Source organism: Muscardinus avellanarius, assembly GCF_963383645.1.
Source record: "Muscardinus avellanarius genome assembly, chromosome: 1".
Taxonomy (NCBI): Eukaryota; Metazoa; Chordata; class Mammalia; order Rodentia; family Gliridae; genus Muscardinus; species Muscardinus avellanarius.
Window position 1 is genome coordinate 88,785,375 of NC_137786.1, and position 17,206 is coordinate 88,802,580.

General features: G+C 36.0%; 1 protein-coding gene across 19 annotated transcripts in view; it reads left to right on the plus strand.

The window, feature by feature from the left end:
• PAM (peptidylglycine alpha-amidating monooxygenase) overlaps nt 1–17,206 on the plus strand; it is a gene marked incomplete at both ends in the record, with an annotated part of 173,109 nt that overhangs the window by 58,099 nt on the left and 97,804 nt on the right. For all 19 annotated transcript variants that reach the window (XM_080711033.1, XM_080711044.1, XM_080711045.1 and 16 more), the window contains 3 exons: nt 1,526–1,613; nt 12,759–12,844; nt 15,216–15,299. In XM_080711033.1, the coding sequence (XP_080567159.1) occupies nt 1,526–1,613; nt 12,759–12,844; nt 15,216–15,299 (258 nt within the window). The remainder of the gene's footprint in view (nt 1–1,525; nt 1,614–12,758; nt 12,845–15,215; nt 15,300–17,206) is intronic.

Here is a 17,206-nt window from a genome sequence, read left to right on the forward strand (position 1 = left end):
GTAAAGAAAAGACAAATATATGATAGGTCTTTGTACCTTGGGGATTTTTTTATTTTCCTTCTGCCAAGAATGATCCCTGGGAGGATTCTGGAAAGAAGTCTTGGACTCAACTTGAGAGTGGTTTATGGAGACTTCCTTCTATTTCTCTTGCTAACAAACTTGGGCTTGATAATAATACGATTTTTTTTAATATATTTTAAGAACTGTTGCAACTTTCAATTGATTCTTTTCAAAGCATGTTCAATTTCCTAGGTCTCCTATATTCTTCAGTAATAGAAAGCCAAATTCTTTTGATGATAGAAAATTCTTTGCTACTATAGCATAAGCTATCTTAAGTCTGTTCTCCAGCTAATTCTCTGCTTTAGTTTTTTAAATATTGATATGAAAACCTCAAGATTTGTTTTTAATCCTTAAGTTTTTTATTTTAAGTTCGAGTAAAGTTTTTTTTTTAATTTTCTCTGAAAGTTTTAAGATGGAACTTCATAAGGGCCACATACTTTTTGATCAACCAAACTTTGTAAGATGTAGTGCTAGAGTTTGAGGTTAAAAAAAATTGTCTTATTTGGTAAATACTCATGTCTCTGATGCATAGTTTAGCAACCAATAATATTTTGTTAACTTTGTCAGACAGACCAAAATAGCTAAAGATACAGCTTTGCACAGACTTGAAACTCAAGATCCTTTAGACTAGTATTTTTTATATTAAAAGGTGACTTATTAAGAGCTATGGCATACTGGGCAGCATTTTGAAGTAGGACAAAAAGGAGAGAGCTCAACCTATACCAATAAAGGGAGCTCAGGTCAATACTGGCCACAGATAGTAATATAAGTTTTAAAAACCTTCTTTTACTTTTGCAATCGTTTTTGCTAAGTTTAATACCTTCCAACCACTATTTGAAGGAGAAATGCTACTGCATAAATTTCAGTATTCTTTTAACAAGTACACTAAGCTCATCCTCTACATTGTTGTATAGATACACTTTCCACTTGTATTTTTCCTTCCTGGTAAATCATTTTTCCATATACATCCCAGTGACGCCTATTATTGTTTTAAGGTAATAAATTTTAGTTATGCATCCTTTCCTCATATTTGACCACTCACTGTGGCTTTTGTCTCTACACTGTTGTGGGATGTTTTATGATACTCAGCACTTCACTGAAATCTGAAGAAAATATATTGTGAATACATTGCCTGGAGCTTTCATTTTATACCCACATAATGTTCTCACCACTTTAAAAAGGGTCTTCCATTAAAAAGTACGTGCGCACATGTGTGTATATTATTCAGCCTAATGACTGTTAATTCTTTCTGCTATATAAGAATTTACTATCCGACCACATCAATTATTAAATCATGCTCATCTTAAGGAATATGGTAATTTATATAGCCATAACATTCTATCATTAGCACATTGAAACACCTATGTTATAGTTATTCAGACCATTCAAAGACATAGTCTCTTCTGACCCTTGTGTATGGAAGTGTAACTTATATTCACATACATATCTTATTTTCTCATGACAGTTGACTTCAAGCCTCGGGCCAGCATGGACACCGTCCATCATATGTTACTTTTTGGATGCAACATGCCTTCGTCCACCGGAAGTTACTGGTAAGGATAACGAGCGCAGAGTACAGAAGGATACAGAAAATGTGTGGCTTTTATAAGTACCATGTACATTTGTGCAGGGTTTTTACAAGTGATTAATGAGTAGAATATTTTCCACAAAAAGAACATTGTTCTTTGGTATCATACAGTTATCATGGTTCAACACAGTTATTTAGTCTATTATGGGCTGCTCTATTTTTTATCACTGAATTAATAAATAAATATCTATTGTTATGTGTAATATGTCCTATGTGAAAGCTTAGAAAAAGCATAGCGTGGTGGCACACACTTGTAATCCCAGCACTTGGGAGGCTGAGACAGGAGGATCGCAGGTTCACAGCCAGCCTCAGCTACTTAGTGAGGCCCTTCGCAACTCAGTGTGACCCTGTTTCAAAGAAAAAAATATATAAAAAAATAGGGCTGAAGGTGTAGCTCAGAGGTAGAATGCCTCTGGGTTTCATCCCCAGTACTGGAAAAAAAAAAAAAAAACCTTAGGAACAAAACTTAAAATTTAGATTATTGGTACTCTGATGTTAATTGTTTCAAAGTTCATGATTTCACCTAACCAGCATGGTGATTCTGTTTATTCAGCACTCTGGTCCCAGACACTGTACTAGGTGATCTGGTTATACTGTTTCATTTTACAGACAAGAATCCTCAAGCTCAAAGAAATTTAGTAACTTGCACAAGGTAAAACAGCTAGATGGTGCAGAACAGGATTGACCCTTAGGTAGACTGGTTCCAAATCTAAAGAGAAGTTTTACCACATTCTCATTTATTAAAGTAACTGAAGCAATTTTAGAACTTATTTTAATCACTCTGTTGAGTCTTAATATCATGTCAGGAACAATCAATAAACCTTTATTCATTGCTCCCATAGGCCAGAATGGAGGGATATTCGAGAATAAATAAGTTTTCTACAGAAGTTTTAACATAATTATAGCTTCGTATTTTTCTTTTTATTGGGAGTGGGTGTTCCTAAGATCTTTAAGCCTAATTTTTTTTTTATTACTGATACTCAGAATCACTGTCACATATTTAACAGTCAAGAAGGACTGGAGAGCTTTGCTTTGCAACGAGAAGGGATCAGTTTGATGTCCTATCCCTACATAATCATGTGGACTGATGGACCTTTCTCTGTTCATACTAGTATTCATTGTTCTGCTGTGAGGCATGCAGCAACTGCTTTCAAGTCATTTTTATAATAAACAATTGTAATATGTATTTGGAACTGTTAAAAGCACAGGGCAATTAGTGGAAATCTCCATGGACCTAGTATCATCAAAGCATTTGTTAATAGGCTTAAGTTATTTGATGAAAGGGGCATATCACATAGGAACCAAATTCACGTGACCAGATTTAGGTAAAAAACGGAGCCAGCAAATCACAGTTAATACCCTTTGATATCAACGTGCCGGTCTTTGCTGTTCAGTGAATTTTTGTAAATAAAATTCTAGGATTAAAAGACTATTATGAGACAACCTTTTCTGGATTGGATCTTACTCAGCAAATCACATTCTTTGGTTTTTATGCTTTAAGAATATTTTTTCTGAAATTGACAATATTTAACTTTGAATTATAATTATTGAAAATAGCCAGAGGAATGTAAGCTTTAAAATCTATTTTAACTTGAAGGAAAGCAGTGAGAAAATAAAATAGCCCTTAAATGCTCATATGGAGCTAATTGTTAAAAATTATATGGAATGAATCAAGCCTAATTTACTCATGTTAGAGACTATCAAAATAAGTGTGTTATTTTGGCCCTTCAATTATTAATATTTTTAAATATGCTGGTTTGAAATTATACCTGTAAATGTATTGACCAAAATGCTTCTATGTTTCAATGAAAAAAGAAAGAAAAAGAAAATATACATAAAGGAAAAATAGAAACTGCAAAATGATTGCCATATATTATTTTGCTAAAATTATTACTTGCCAGGCAATATGGGAGAATGGAAGAGTAGCGAACTAAATGGCTCAGTTTTCTGGGTCGATAATCTAGCCCATTTGAGTCATAGTTGATTTCTTCATTTCACCAAAAGATTTATGTCAGATCATTTATAGCACCTCTCTTTCTGCTCTAAAATTTCATAATTCTGTGAATATATATTGCATCCACATGTGGAGTTAGGTTGGGAAGGCTTCATTACAAAGAGGTGGAGATGTGTGCTATGGTTCACTTGCCTCAAGCAAGCAGCCCACTGTGTTTTGCTACAGTTGTCTAATTGAATAATTAGAATTCTTAAGAATACTGCATCCATGTCAGTGTTGATGGAATGCAAAATATCTGCCCTGTAACCCATATTCCTATCTAATCTATAGGTTGGTACTAACTGACTTTATAACCATAAAGCAAACACAAAAATTCATGTTCTTTTAGCCAGCCCAAAGTCTTTAATATTCAAAAGTAGTTGTGGGATCTATTCAATATGCGAACCAGAAGACTTGCATTAAGTAAGATTATTCTAGTGATGCTGATTTTATAATCCAGCCTTATATTCCATTTCCAAGATAGTCACATTATTTATCCTCCAATATCTGGTAAGATATATGTATCTCTTAGAGAATTAGATTTCACAGGATATTCCACGAGCTAAATCTTTAGGTCAGTAAATACACACACACACACACACACACACACACACACACACACACACACACACACACTCTTCTACCCCAGTGATATACAGGCTCAGCCCTAGTATAGAGGGTTTTTTCCAATGATTCAGCCTCCTTTCCTTACCTATATTATAATTCTAATAACAAATATCTATCAGTGTCAACTCTCTTGCATTCTTTCTCTGAAATGTTTGAGTCGTGAAATTTATCACATTCATTTTACAGTTGCAAATCTATTCTTCAATTGTTCCAAGGTATAGACAGCATTTAAATGAAGACTCCCTGACTTTCACATATATTTTGGGGTATGAAAACTATAACAGTTTTTGATACTTAAGAATATCAAGAGCTCATTCGTGCTCTAGGAAAATCTTCAGAGAATACAAAGCTATTTTAACAAAAGAAGAAAAAGGCATTTTACTAATAAGGCATTTTAACACCAAAATGAAAATGTCAAGCTCAGGTTTCCTCTTTTTTTGTTTCTTAGTTAGGATCCATTCTCTCCCCTGCCCCTACACCACCACTTGAGGGTTCTATTTTTATTGCCAGCAGGTTGGCAAATGGGTATGTGTCTTTAATACGGAAACCATTTTTCCCCTGAAATTATGAAGTTATAACTCATCCTCTGTCTTCAGGCAGCACTTTTAATATGAGGGTGAAGAGCTATTCTGATGAGGTTTCACTGCTGCGCTGCCCTCCTTTGCTCTTTGTAATTGCCTCTTTCTACTGTTCATTAAAATATATTTACAGTTATATTAAGTTTACATGAAAATAGTAGACACAGCATGAAGCAGTTTTCATTATGTAGTCATTTTAATTTTAAAGTTTTTTTCTCTCTCTCTCTCCACGCATCCTGGTCTTTTGTGTCTCATTCCAAATTAGCATCTCACACTGGTAATGTGTCTAGTTAATTATATGCATGTGCATTTAAATTGCATACATTGATGTGAACCTTTTAATATACTGTGGGGTGGTCCCTTTATAGTTAGAGTGGGCCTGATGCTCAATTTTAAATTAACATACCTCTGGAGGATGCAAATAAGGACCAGTTGATGGAAAAGCAGCAGCACTGCTGACCCATGGAAAGGAGGCAACAGAACCTGTCGGATGTAACCCTAATGTTTCCTTTCCTAGGCTTTTAAAGAAGGAGACAATTAACCACATCTAGGGACCAACAGAGAGTAATAGCACCAAGACTAGAGCAAGGACAGCAAGAGCATAATTTGTTGAACTTTATTTGTGCAGGCAGACTTAATTCAAACTGTAGCAAATTTGAGTCCCCCAGATTTGTTGGTTGAATGTGAGCCAGAAGTGAGCAGATGTTCTTTATTATTTATTTATTTATGTTTTAGGGGTGTGTGTGTGTGTGTGTGTGTGTGTGTGTGTGTGTGTGTGATGACAGAGAGGAGATAGATGTGGGGGTCACACCCAGGGCCTTGCACACACTAGGCAAGTACTCCACCTCTATAAGATAGCCCCTCTTTTGAGCTTGTTTAGGGAAGGTAAAGAAATAAAGGAAATAAAAACTAGGCAATTTTAATATAAATTACTACTGCTGTTCTCCACTAAAGAATAGCAAAATTTTAGGAGATCTTAGAAACTTAAAATATTGTGCATTTGTCTATTTATTGAATACTTTTTACTCAATTATTCTAAATGATGAGTGGATAGCCTTTGAAAGTTTTAAGCTATGAAAATCATGACTTTTGTTTATATAAACTTTTTTGACATTTGGAGTGCTCTATTTTTAAAAGATGTGTGATTGTAGGCTTATACATTTTATTTTCTGGTGATCACAGGATGTAGGACTTAAAGCAACTCATGATGGCAAACCCTAAGATTTTGTTTTGAAAATATCGGGTGAGTTGGGGTGCTATTGCACAGTGTGGTGACTAGAAATAACAACTATTCACTGTATTTTACAGAGAGCTAGAATATTTTTTGGAATTTTATTGGTACACTATAGTTATATATCTTACTAAAGGTCAAGGAGTTACATTCATATATGTATTCATACATTCACCTATGCATTCATATATTCAAGGTGATACTTCATATTCTCATCCCTTGATGCGGTTCCCTCCTAACTCTATCTGCTACCCTGATCCTCCCTCCCCATACATGCTCATAAGTTTGGTAGTGACACCTTTAATGAACATAACATCATTTGGTCTATTTCCAAGAGAAAAATTTTTCAAAGTTTTGGCTATAAAGAAATGATAAATGTTTGAGGGATAAATATGTTTGACTTGATTTAAACATTAATGATACACATACTATATATCAAGCATTAAATTAGACCTCATAGCATGCACAATTTTATGCTGTTGTGTATCAGTTTTAAAAACAAAATAAAAAAAACACTATGAAGGAAAATAGAGTAATATAAACTGAAAAAAATCACAAACTATTGGGTGATTAAATGAGTGGGCTTCTCATGTGTCTAATCTTGTACTTTGGCATGATCTTCTATGCACAGCTAAAATTATTTTTAGTTTTCATAATTAATATTTGATTTAAAAAGTATTTCTAATGAGACTTATGACCAACTAATCTTTACAAATCAGAGATGGCTTCTACAGGTTGTTTGATGTTTTTCAAAAGGATGAGTCCCAGCTGGTTAAATGAGACTATTCCCAGCTGCTCTAACTAGGAATCCTTCTCAAACTAAAGCAGTAGTGCTTTACCAGCCTATGAAGCTTTAGCTTAAATCCCTTTCAACTGCTTCTATTTATTAACCACCTGCTGTGTCTTTTTAAATGCCACTATCTCCACAGGGTTACCAATGCTGATGAGGGGAAAGAGAAAAGTAGCTAAAACATATAAAAATATAGAGAGAAAAGCCTGCATGGGAGACACCCTGCTTGGTTACTCATTTAAATGACTTTTTCTTCCTTAGCGATATTATTTTCCAGATAAGCCTACATGCCTCCCTCGTGATGATAACGATTCACTGGCTGAGCCTGGCATTTGCATGTGCAGCCTTTATGCTACCTTTCCTTAGCCTTGTTGTCCAGCTCCCACAGGAACTACAGCGAGACTCACAGTGTGTCTTCTGCAGTCCTCTCTTTGTTTCTCCTGCCACATATGCTTCTCAAACTAAACATACGTCCTTCTCAGAATAAATAAAAATAACACAATCTCCAAAATGTATTCTGCCCTTTGTTGTAAGCACTGGGAAATGTGTCTTTGATTGCAATAGCAAAGTTTAGACAGAATTTCCACCCAGCTAAAATTAATTATATCCATTTTCTCTTTCTACCTTAACCATTTTAACAGTTATATATTATATTAAGATGATATGATGGATCCGTTTGTTAAAATACAATTGGTATCTGCTTCTGACTTCCAGTTACCATGTTCCTTGGCTAATGATTTTTAGGTGTCTGCATCAGAGGTGTCAAGAAAAGCCCCTTAGCAACTGTCCAGCTCTTAGTAGACTAGTGTCAACCTTAATGAAATAGAATGCCGTGGTTGTTACCATTTCGACAGTCTCATTAGATAAACTTTCAATAATTTTAGACATTATTCTGTCCTCATGTGTGTTTGAATTAAACAGAGTAGTATATTATAGCACAGTATATTAAAGCACAATGTTGTATTCAGTACAGAGCCAGAACTTTGGAATCAGAGCAAGTTGGGTTCAGATCTCAGCTCTTCTTCTTGGAAATTGTAATCATTATCAGTTAAACTATTTAACTTGCACTGCTTTGTTTCCTCAATTATAACTCGGGGCTACTAATTCTGCCTTATTGGGCCATGACAAAGAATAAGTGAGGAAACATAAGTAATGTGCTTAGTGTAGTGTCTGGCACATAGAAGTGGCAGCTATTATCATTTTTTCTAGTTCTAAACCATTCTCTAGAGCACTTTGTTAGACACTGAATACCCATGCCTCACACCTTCTCTCCTAAAGATTTTATTGCCTCTCAAATATCACTGAGGTGAGGGAGTGTAGGGCTTAGTTCCTGAGGTGCTATTTTTCAGACTAGTACTTTTTAATCACAGTTCTTATTTACCTTTCTAATTAGGTATCTCTACCATTACTATGTTAATGAATGCCCATGGCTTTGAAGGTCGAATGGGTTTATCTGAATTGTGAAAATTTCTATGAGTTTATAGAGTAGTTACTGGTCTTTGAACACTTGACTTAAACCAAATGCAATTTTGAAAGATAAGGACATTTCACCCATGCCATTGATTTTATGTTGTGTTTCTCAAAGAAACTTTCTAACTTTAATTTTCTGGCTGTGGTTCTGTTAGAAATGTAATTCATTAAAATTAGAATTTAAGGCCATATAGGCTTAACTTGAGGGCATAATAGTTTTATTTATTTACTTACCTAAAAGAAGTAATGAGTTATCTGTTCTGATTGTCCCTGAGTAACCTTGGATTTTAAGTGGCCTTTAACAGATAGAACCAGGGAATGCTTGAACAGTCCATCCTGCTTTGTTTGGATAATTCAAAATGACAGGCTAGCACTTTCCAGTGCTTGGCATAGTCAGTAAATTTATATGCTATCTAAATGGTTTCCCCATGGAGCAGAGGTGAAAAGGGTTTTTCCTATAGGAAAGGTCCAAGAATACAGAATTGTCTTAGTTTCAAATGTTAATTCTCTTCATTTTTACTGTGAATACTAAGAATCCACAAGGGAGTTATGTGAGTCTTTCTACAATTTAATTGACTTAATCTAGAGGAGCCTTTAGGAGAAGATACTAGAAAGATAAGAATGAGAAACCTGGTTGATGAGGCTTGAAATTACAATAGCCACTGACCAAGGGCTACATGGCTTCCTAGTCTTGAGACTCTTCTTACTAATAACAATACTATCACCTCTATTTTTGTAGGACTCTTTTGGGGGCACTGTCTTCCTCCTTTTGGTCACATTACATGGATAAAATATGATGCCATTTTCATTTACAATGCAAAGTAGAAATGTGGAGATGGAGAGGTATAAGGTTTTACCCATTGCTTTTTGGAGCCAACTGTGTTAGCAGTTAGAGAACTTTCCTCGTGACCTCTTGTTTCTCCTCCTCACTCAGTCCTCTCACTCATTAAGTTTTAGGATTACTTTCAACATCTTCCTATCTGCCAATGAGTTATTCTTTATTCTGTCTTGAGTTAACACATCTTTTCTAAAGAAAACCATAGAACAGAGCTTTTTAAGTGAAGCCAGCATTTTCTTTAGAATTTCTTATTTCACCAGACAACATAAAAGAATAAAATACAAAATCATTGTTTCTTTGTGAACAAGTTAGAACAACTTATTTCATCAGAAATTTTATTTTAGAATTATATACATAAATTGTAAACTTTTTTTTTTTTTTTTTTTTGGTGGTACTGGGGATGGAACCCAGGGGCCTTCTACCTCCGAGTTACACTACCAGACCTATTTTATATTTTTTATTTGGTAACAGGGTCTCTTAAGTCAGCTGAGGCTGGCTTCGATCCTGTGCGATCCTCCTGTCTCAGCCTCCCAAGCGCAGGGATTACAAGCATGTACCACCACACCCACTTAATTGTAACTTATTTCAAATATGATAGAATCAGTCAAATCTTATCCTCTATAATATTTTGTGCCTCTAAACCAGTGTCATGAATTGAGATGGATGTGTGTATGACAGCCTGAGCTATGGTGCTAACTTGGCTGTGTGACCTGGGAAGTTACTTAAACTCTCTGAGCTTATTTAACTTTAAAATTTAATCCAAGCCAGGCATGGTGGCTCATGCCTATAATCCCAGTACTTGGGAGACTGAGTCAGCAAGATCACAAATTCAAAGCCAGACTCAGAATCCTAATGAGAATCTGAGCAACCTACTAAGATCCTGTTACAAAACAAAACAAAAAAGGCTGGGTATATAGCTTGGAGGTAGAATGGCCCAGGGTTCAATCCCCAGCAACTAACACACACACACACACACACACACACACACACACACACACACACACACTACAGTCCAATTCATTGGCAGTGTTCTTATGAAAGCTAATATAGGCTGGTCCAAAATACCAACAAATAATAATTCAAATGTATTGGCGCTTATGTTTTAACATTTTTAATCTACATTTTAAAAAATTCTTTTTATACATGACAGTATAATACAACTTCAGCCAATTTCTTCAAGTGTCTGTACATGGAAAGTTCAGAAACCACATAGAAGCAAACTTTATCATATATTTGCAGAAAGATTATTAAATGCCAGGCAGGAGAGATGGGTAAGTAACCTGATGCTGAGGGGTGGGAGTCAGAGAATGTTTCCCTGTGGTGAGAAACTAGAATTGAAGGGTAAGGTGAGTGCACATTTTTCAGGCTAACAGCTGGGATTAGGGTATTCCAGGCAAAAGGAATAGTGGAGAAGAGACAGACTAGAATCTGACAGCAACTTGGAGTGACTCGAGGGGTTTTGTTTTGTCTGGCGCTATAACTAGGTCTCAGACCATAAAAAGGCCTTATGTGTTAGGCGACAATGTTTGTATTTTATTTTGACATTATTTGGGGAAAGCATTTGAAAGATTTTGAGCCAGCACATGACATAATCAAATGCGCAGCTTAGAAACATTTACTAAAGCAGTTTTTCTCTGTTATGTTTCAGTCTGGTTCTTTCCAGTCATACATTAAAAATCAACTTCCATATCAGAGGAAACAATTATCTTGTTTAACCTAAGCTTGTCATCACACTGATGAAAGGCACTTGTATATTTATGATCTGTGTTGAAAATCGCCACCCAGATCCTTAAATTTTAGTAACTCACAGTGATACCAAGTTCATCACATCTGACAATCTCATTTCTTGTACTATAATAGCATGAGGCCAACAAGGAAATTTTTGCTTTTGGACACTGTCCAACAACCTAAGCCTTTAACACACTTGGCATGAGGATGTCACCAACGTTCGTTCCAAAGCACAATCCTCACATGGTAATGATCTTTCATCATAAGTATATTGTACTTGACAGTTAACAGTCAGAAACCACTGGCTGATGTGTTTTACATTACACATTACATGATCTCTTTCTGCAGTCTGATTTATAGCAACATGAGCACTGGCTAAGCATAACCTTATGGGACCACCTGGTTCTGGGTCCTTCACTTCTTAATTCAGACAGATAACACAGTTGTCTGCACTGACTGCCAATCCTCCAGTCCCATTTCTTGGTATAAGTAGGAAACACACAGGAGTACCTGCCTGAGAATATGAAGGAACTTCTCACCAGTGTTTTTCCCACATAGGACCCAGTAATTTCCCAGGTTTCTAGCCTCAGTTTCTCGTCTATTTAGAAGACCTTTGAAGTCTGCCCTCACTTCCATCCAGAGCACGGACAGACACAATGTTTCCTCTGTGTGAGCTAAGCAGCTGTATGTGTTCTTGTCCTTCAGAGGCCACATGCCTCTCAGATCTGCCCAATTTACTGCCTCTGACCTTGACTGGCCCCAATTTTTCAAAGCACAAACATATAAAAGCAATAGAAAAATATAGCCTAACAGCATTTTTAGTAGGTCCAGTTCTATTACAGAACAAATTAAGAGCTATAATGTTATTAGAACAAAATGTGGGAGTTGGAGTCAGACCGCTTATCTTTTATTAGACTGGATCTGCTAGACGTCCTCATAACTGTACCGAATGCCTTACCCAAATATCACCAAACAGTCCTATCAGAGAGATTTTCACCTAGGAACTGGACGTGGGAGAACCTACAGTATAGCCAAGAATCCCTGCTCTTAGAGTCTGATCCTGAAACTCCAGATGTGTCTTTCTGCCTGGGTGCTCTTCCCACTATACAGTTCCATCCTCAATAGAGACTCTTTAGATAAAGGAAATGTTTTGTTCAATAATGCATTAGCCTGGTATAGTGCTTTGAGGTTTGTAAAGTGCTTTCACTTATATCTTATTTGATTTACAGAATAACTCTAAAAGGTAAGTATAATTACCTGTGCTTTATGAGAGAGAAAATAAAGACTCACTAAGATAAAATGACCAGCATGTTAACAAATCTAAAAAAATTCATATATGTAAACTCACGAATCCCTTAAGTGGGGTGCATTTATGTTACCACTCTGCTGAGAAGCAGGTCTTATTTTTTTTTTTTTTTTTTTTTTTTGCTATGGTCAAAGATTTATTGACAGCAACACTGATCCCTAAGGGGGAAATGTGTGTGACATTTCTTTTAGTCTACTTCTAGATTTCCACTGCATTAATGTTAGTTTATGTAGTCTCTCCAGGTAACGCTTGCTTTTCTACCTGATTACAGAGTGCATTCCACATATGAACATATCAAGGTATAAATTATACATCTACTGCACAAAAATTTTTCAATCAGGCAATGCACAAATAAAAAACTTATCCATGTGTAGGTGCTTTCTTCACATAGAAAGAGTTTGTTTCAGACTTCATTAAGATCTTAAAGCTGAAAGACTACAGTAATGATATATTGATATATTTTTTGCTTTCAAATCCCTCCCCCAATGTTAAGTGATGTATGCCTTTTACTATGTGGATGCTCATTATAGCTACTTTTGTTTTCTTCAGGTTTTGTGATGAAGGGACCTGCACAGACAAAGCCAATATACTGTATGCCTGGGCAAGAAATGCTCCCCCCACCCGGCTCCCCAAAGGTACAGCAGTGGTCTCTTGTAGCCGAGGTCTTAGGCTAATCAGCTCAGCTTCTGTTTCCAAAGTAGTTTCTTCATGATCCTTTCTAATAGTTGTTGATGATCTCTTCTATTATATCACACTAAAAGTACATGTGTCACCTACTTTGTATTGTAAGGTTTCATTTAGGTAGTTGCTTTTTTCTGCCTCTTTTCAATGTAGTTTGCCCTCACAACAGTTTAGAGTGAAGTAGAAAATAACCAAGCATATCTCCAGCCACCCTTGGCCTCCAGCACATTGGCTTCTTACAGCAGGAGCATTTCATGAGTCGAGAGAGCTAAGAATTAAATAAATTGCTGTTTCAGCAAACAGCATTTTTTTTTATAGTCCTGGAATCCAGGCATTTATATGATGCCAAACTTCAGCTGGCTTTCTGGCTTCACCTTTAAACTATTGATAGCTTCCAATATGTGAGTGAATTACCAGACTTTCTTTTAATGCCTGGGTGTTTCTTCATACCACAGGGAGACTGTGGTTCTGTTTCAGAACAGGTCTGCCAAGGTTTGGGGATGGTCTTGTGATGCACATGCCCCTCTCTTGCCTCCCTAACTCATGGCAGCTGTACTAATGGATAACTGTTTAGTGATGCTTCAAATGGGCTTCAGGATGCTGTCTGCAGTTTACTATGCAGCCACCATAAAGCAAATTTAAACCCTCAGAGGGAGTTCTGGCATAGACTTTTTTTGACATTTCTAAAATATATTTTTAAAAATGCTGCTTTGTTTTAGCTTGTTAACAATCTCTATGTCTTTTAACACTAAGGCTATTAAGAATCTTTAGCTGTGCATGGTGGCACACACCTATAATCCCAGTATTTGGGAGGCTGAGACAGGAGAATCACAGGTACACTGTCAACCTCAGCAATTTAGAGAGACCTTCACCAACTTAGGGAGATGTTGTTTCATAAAAGAGGGGTGGGAAGGAGGGGATGTATCTTGGAGTAAAATGTCCCTAGGTCCAATAGGAAGGAAGGAAGGAAGGAAGGAAGGAAGGAAGGAAGGAAGGAAGGAAGGAAGGAAGGAAACTGGCTTCAGATTTCAAACCTTCACTGTCTACTTGACTTTGTAATTTAGTTAGTAACTGGTTTTCTTAATGAAATATTTGTAGATACCTATTTTACATAGGAAGAAAAGGAATTCCCCTGAGATATTCCAAAGAAGTCCACTTCCTTTATTCAATCAGAAAATAAGAATGAATATGAATATATAGAAAGTGAAGTGAATGAATGGCTTATGTATGCCTTTTTTTTTTTTTTGGTGGTACTGGGGTTCCTGGAAGCCCTTCTACCTCCGGGCTACACTCCCAGACCTATTTTTACATTTTTATTTGGAAACAGGGTCTCCTAAGCCAGTGCGCGTGGCTGGCTTCGAACCTGCGCGATCCTCCTGTCTCTGCCTCCCAAGCGCGGGGATTACAAGCGTGCGCCAGCACGCCCGGCTATGTATGCCTTGTTGAATTCAGAGAAATACAGCAACATATGCATACCTATGTTCATAGCAGCACAATTTGTAATAGCCAAAATATGGATCCAACCCAGATCACCATCAACAGATGAATGGATAGCAAAACTGTGGGAAATACACACAATGGAATTCTATTCAGCCATAAAGAAGAACAAAATTTTATCATTTGCAAGAAGATGGAAAGCCCTGGAAAGCATCATGTTAAGTGAGATCAGCCAAGCACAGAAGGAGAAGATACACATGTTTCCTCTAATATGCCCAAACTAGAAAACACAAAGGATACCAGTAGGACCCCAGATATTAGAGGGGAAATACTAGCTAAGTTTTAATGGAAAGATAGGAGAGGAGAAAGGCCGATCTTGATTAAGGAGCATCTTCACCTGAACATGTGTAAAATTATGAATAAGACATGGTTAACCTGGCCAACCATTGGTGGGGGGGGGGAGAAAACGGGGGCGGGGGGAGAGGGCACCAAATATAGTGTAAATGTATACTATTTATGTTCAATAAAAAAAATTGTTAAAAAAAAAAAATAAATAAATAAATAAATAATCAACAGAGACAGAATTTCATCTTGTTTTGTTCTGTTTTTTTTTTTTTCCAAATGAGTGAACTGTCTGGCTGAAGTGGAGTTATTACTCTGGTTTTGAAGTGGGAACTGTGAATAAAATTTCATTAGATCTTTGAGAAGAAATGACATAGAAATTTCAAACAATGCCCAGTATATTTCAGTTTTTTATAACATAACTTCATAGGTTACATGCTATGTTATTTCCTTTTGGATTTTATAGATCAGCAAACCAAAATTTTTAGCTCCATTTCAGACTTCAATTTCTAAAATATTAATTTATCTTCTTGTGTAAATTTTTAGGTGTTGGATTTCGAGTTGGAGGGGAGACTGGAAGCAAATACTTTGTGCTACAAGTGCACTATGGAGACATTAGTGCTTTTAGAGGTAAGCTGAAATGCTGTATCATTTAACACGAAAGCCAAGCTGGTAGCATACTCTTGTCATCCCAGTACTTGGGAGGCTGAGACAAGAGAATCACAGGTTCAAGAGCAGTGCAGGGTAACTTAGTGAGGCCCTGTTTCAAAATAAAATACATAATAGGGAAGAGGTGTAGCTAAGAGGTAGACTGCCCTTAGGTTCAATTACAAGTACCACATACATATACACACAGTAAAATAAGTGTATTAACTGTTAACCACATGATTAAATGAAGAATTACCTAAGCATCCTATGGAACAGCTACCTTTAATTCCATCAGTTTGAAACTATTCAAGCCATTGAGAGAGTCTACAGGTTCTGCAGTGCCAAGGAGGTTCCCACCTACTTTGGAAACATCATATTTTGTGTATAATCCACTTCTGGTTTTTTATGAACTAACCACTGATGCATTACTGTGCAGAGCACACCCACCATGTAGACACTGCTGAGTGCTCCTGAGCACCTGTTTGCTCTACCTGTGATTATCATGCACCTCATTTAAATGTCCCTTTTCTTATTATAGAATCATTAACATGAGATCTGAACCATGTTCCCAAGGCAACCAAGACTGGTGCCTGTTATTCCTTCTGCTGCATTTAGCAAAATTCCAACTACATTCTGGACTCATACTTTTGTATAAGTTCATGAGAGTGTAAATATTAAAACAGACTCCTCCTTGGTTTGCTGATTTTTTACAGCATCTTGCTGAATTACACACTTTCTCCTGAATTCTATAATTTAACATAATTCTACTGACTAACTTGATACATTTACTCTTCCAAACACATTAGATTTTCATCTGGCAACAAAATCCAGAAGTGTCTATTCAGTCTATTCGTCTATTCCTATCTATGAAATCCCCCCTGGGACCTTTTCTGAGAGAACTCTGTGCAGTGGGAGGATCCAGAGAAACTCCACACTCAGAACTGGGACAGTCAGTGCAGTCTTCCTCTAAAAAAAAAAAAGAGTGTTGGAAAGAATATTATTTTGTACTTGGAAACTTATAATTAATACAATGCTAATAGAATGTTCTAGCATTTTAGAGAGAAAAATACATATTTCTGTGTTGCTTATCAACAGGAATGTGTGGTTTTTTCACTTTAAAATATTGTAACATTTTTTATAATTACACTTTCAGTTTCTCATGTAGAAACACCATGTTAAACCTCTTAGTATCAGTTACTATTCTATATTCCCACTCACACTCTCATGACAACAAAAAGAGCAAATACAAATCTGATTTACTATAGGACTGGTTTATGCTTTAAACAGGTTTAATTTTGCAATCTCATACTTATCTCCATATATACCCGAGGGTGGAAAATAACATCATTTTTAATTATTAAAAATGTATGAAATATTCATGTTTTTGTATATATGTAATAAACAGGTCTGCATATATATATATATATATGTATATATATATATATATATATATATATATATATATATATATATATATATATATATATATATATATATATATTCTTGGAGGTAGAATGCCCCTGAACCCAAAAACCAATTTCAAAATTAAATAAAGGGAGGAAAGAAAGAGAAGGAGAAGAGAAAAACATATTGATATTTTGTTTATATAAATTTTAAATTGGAAGCCAAATAACACTACTAAGAATTTATTATATTCTACTGAAAAATGGGGAAATGTTTTGTTTAAGGGAATGAACATTTTGTCCACACCAGGAAGGTATTAGGGGATTTAGAAACCTAGGATCTTTCTTGAATGAAACACCAGCAGTGAAGCTAAAATACTTTCTCAAATGTGGGGGAACATGATAGAGTATCAGGGAGAGCATAGCCCGGAGCCAGCAGGGTCTGTCTTGAACTGTGATCTCTATTAGTAAGAAAAGATTGGCTGT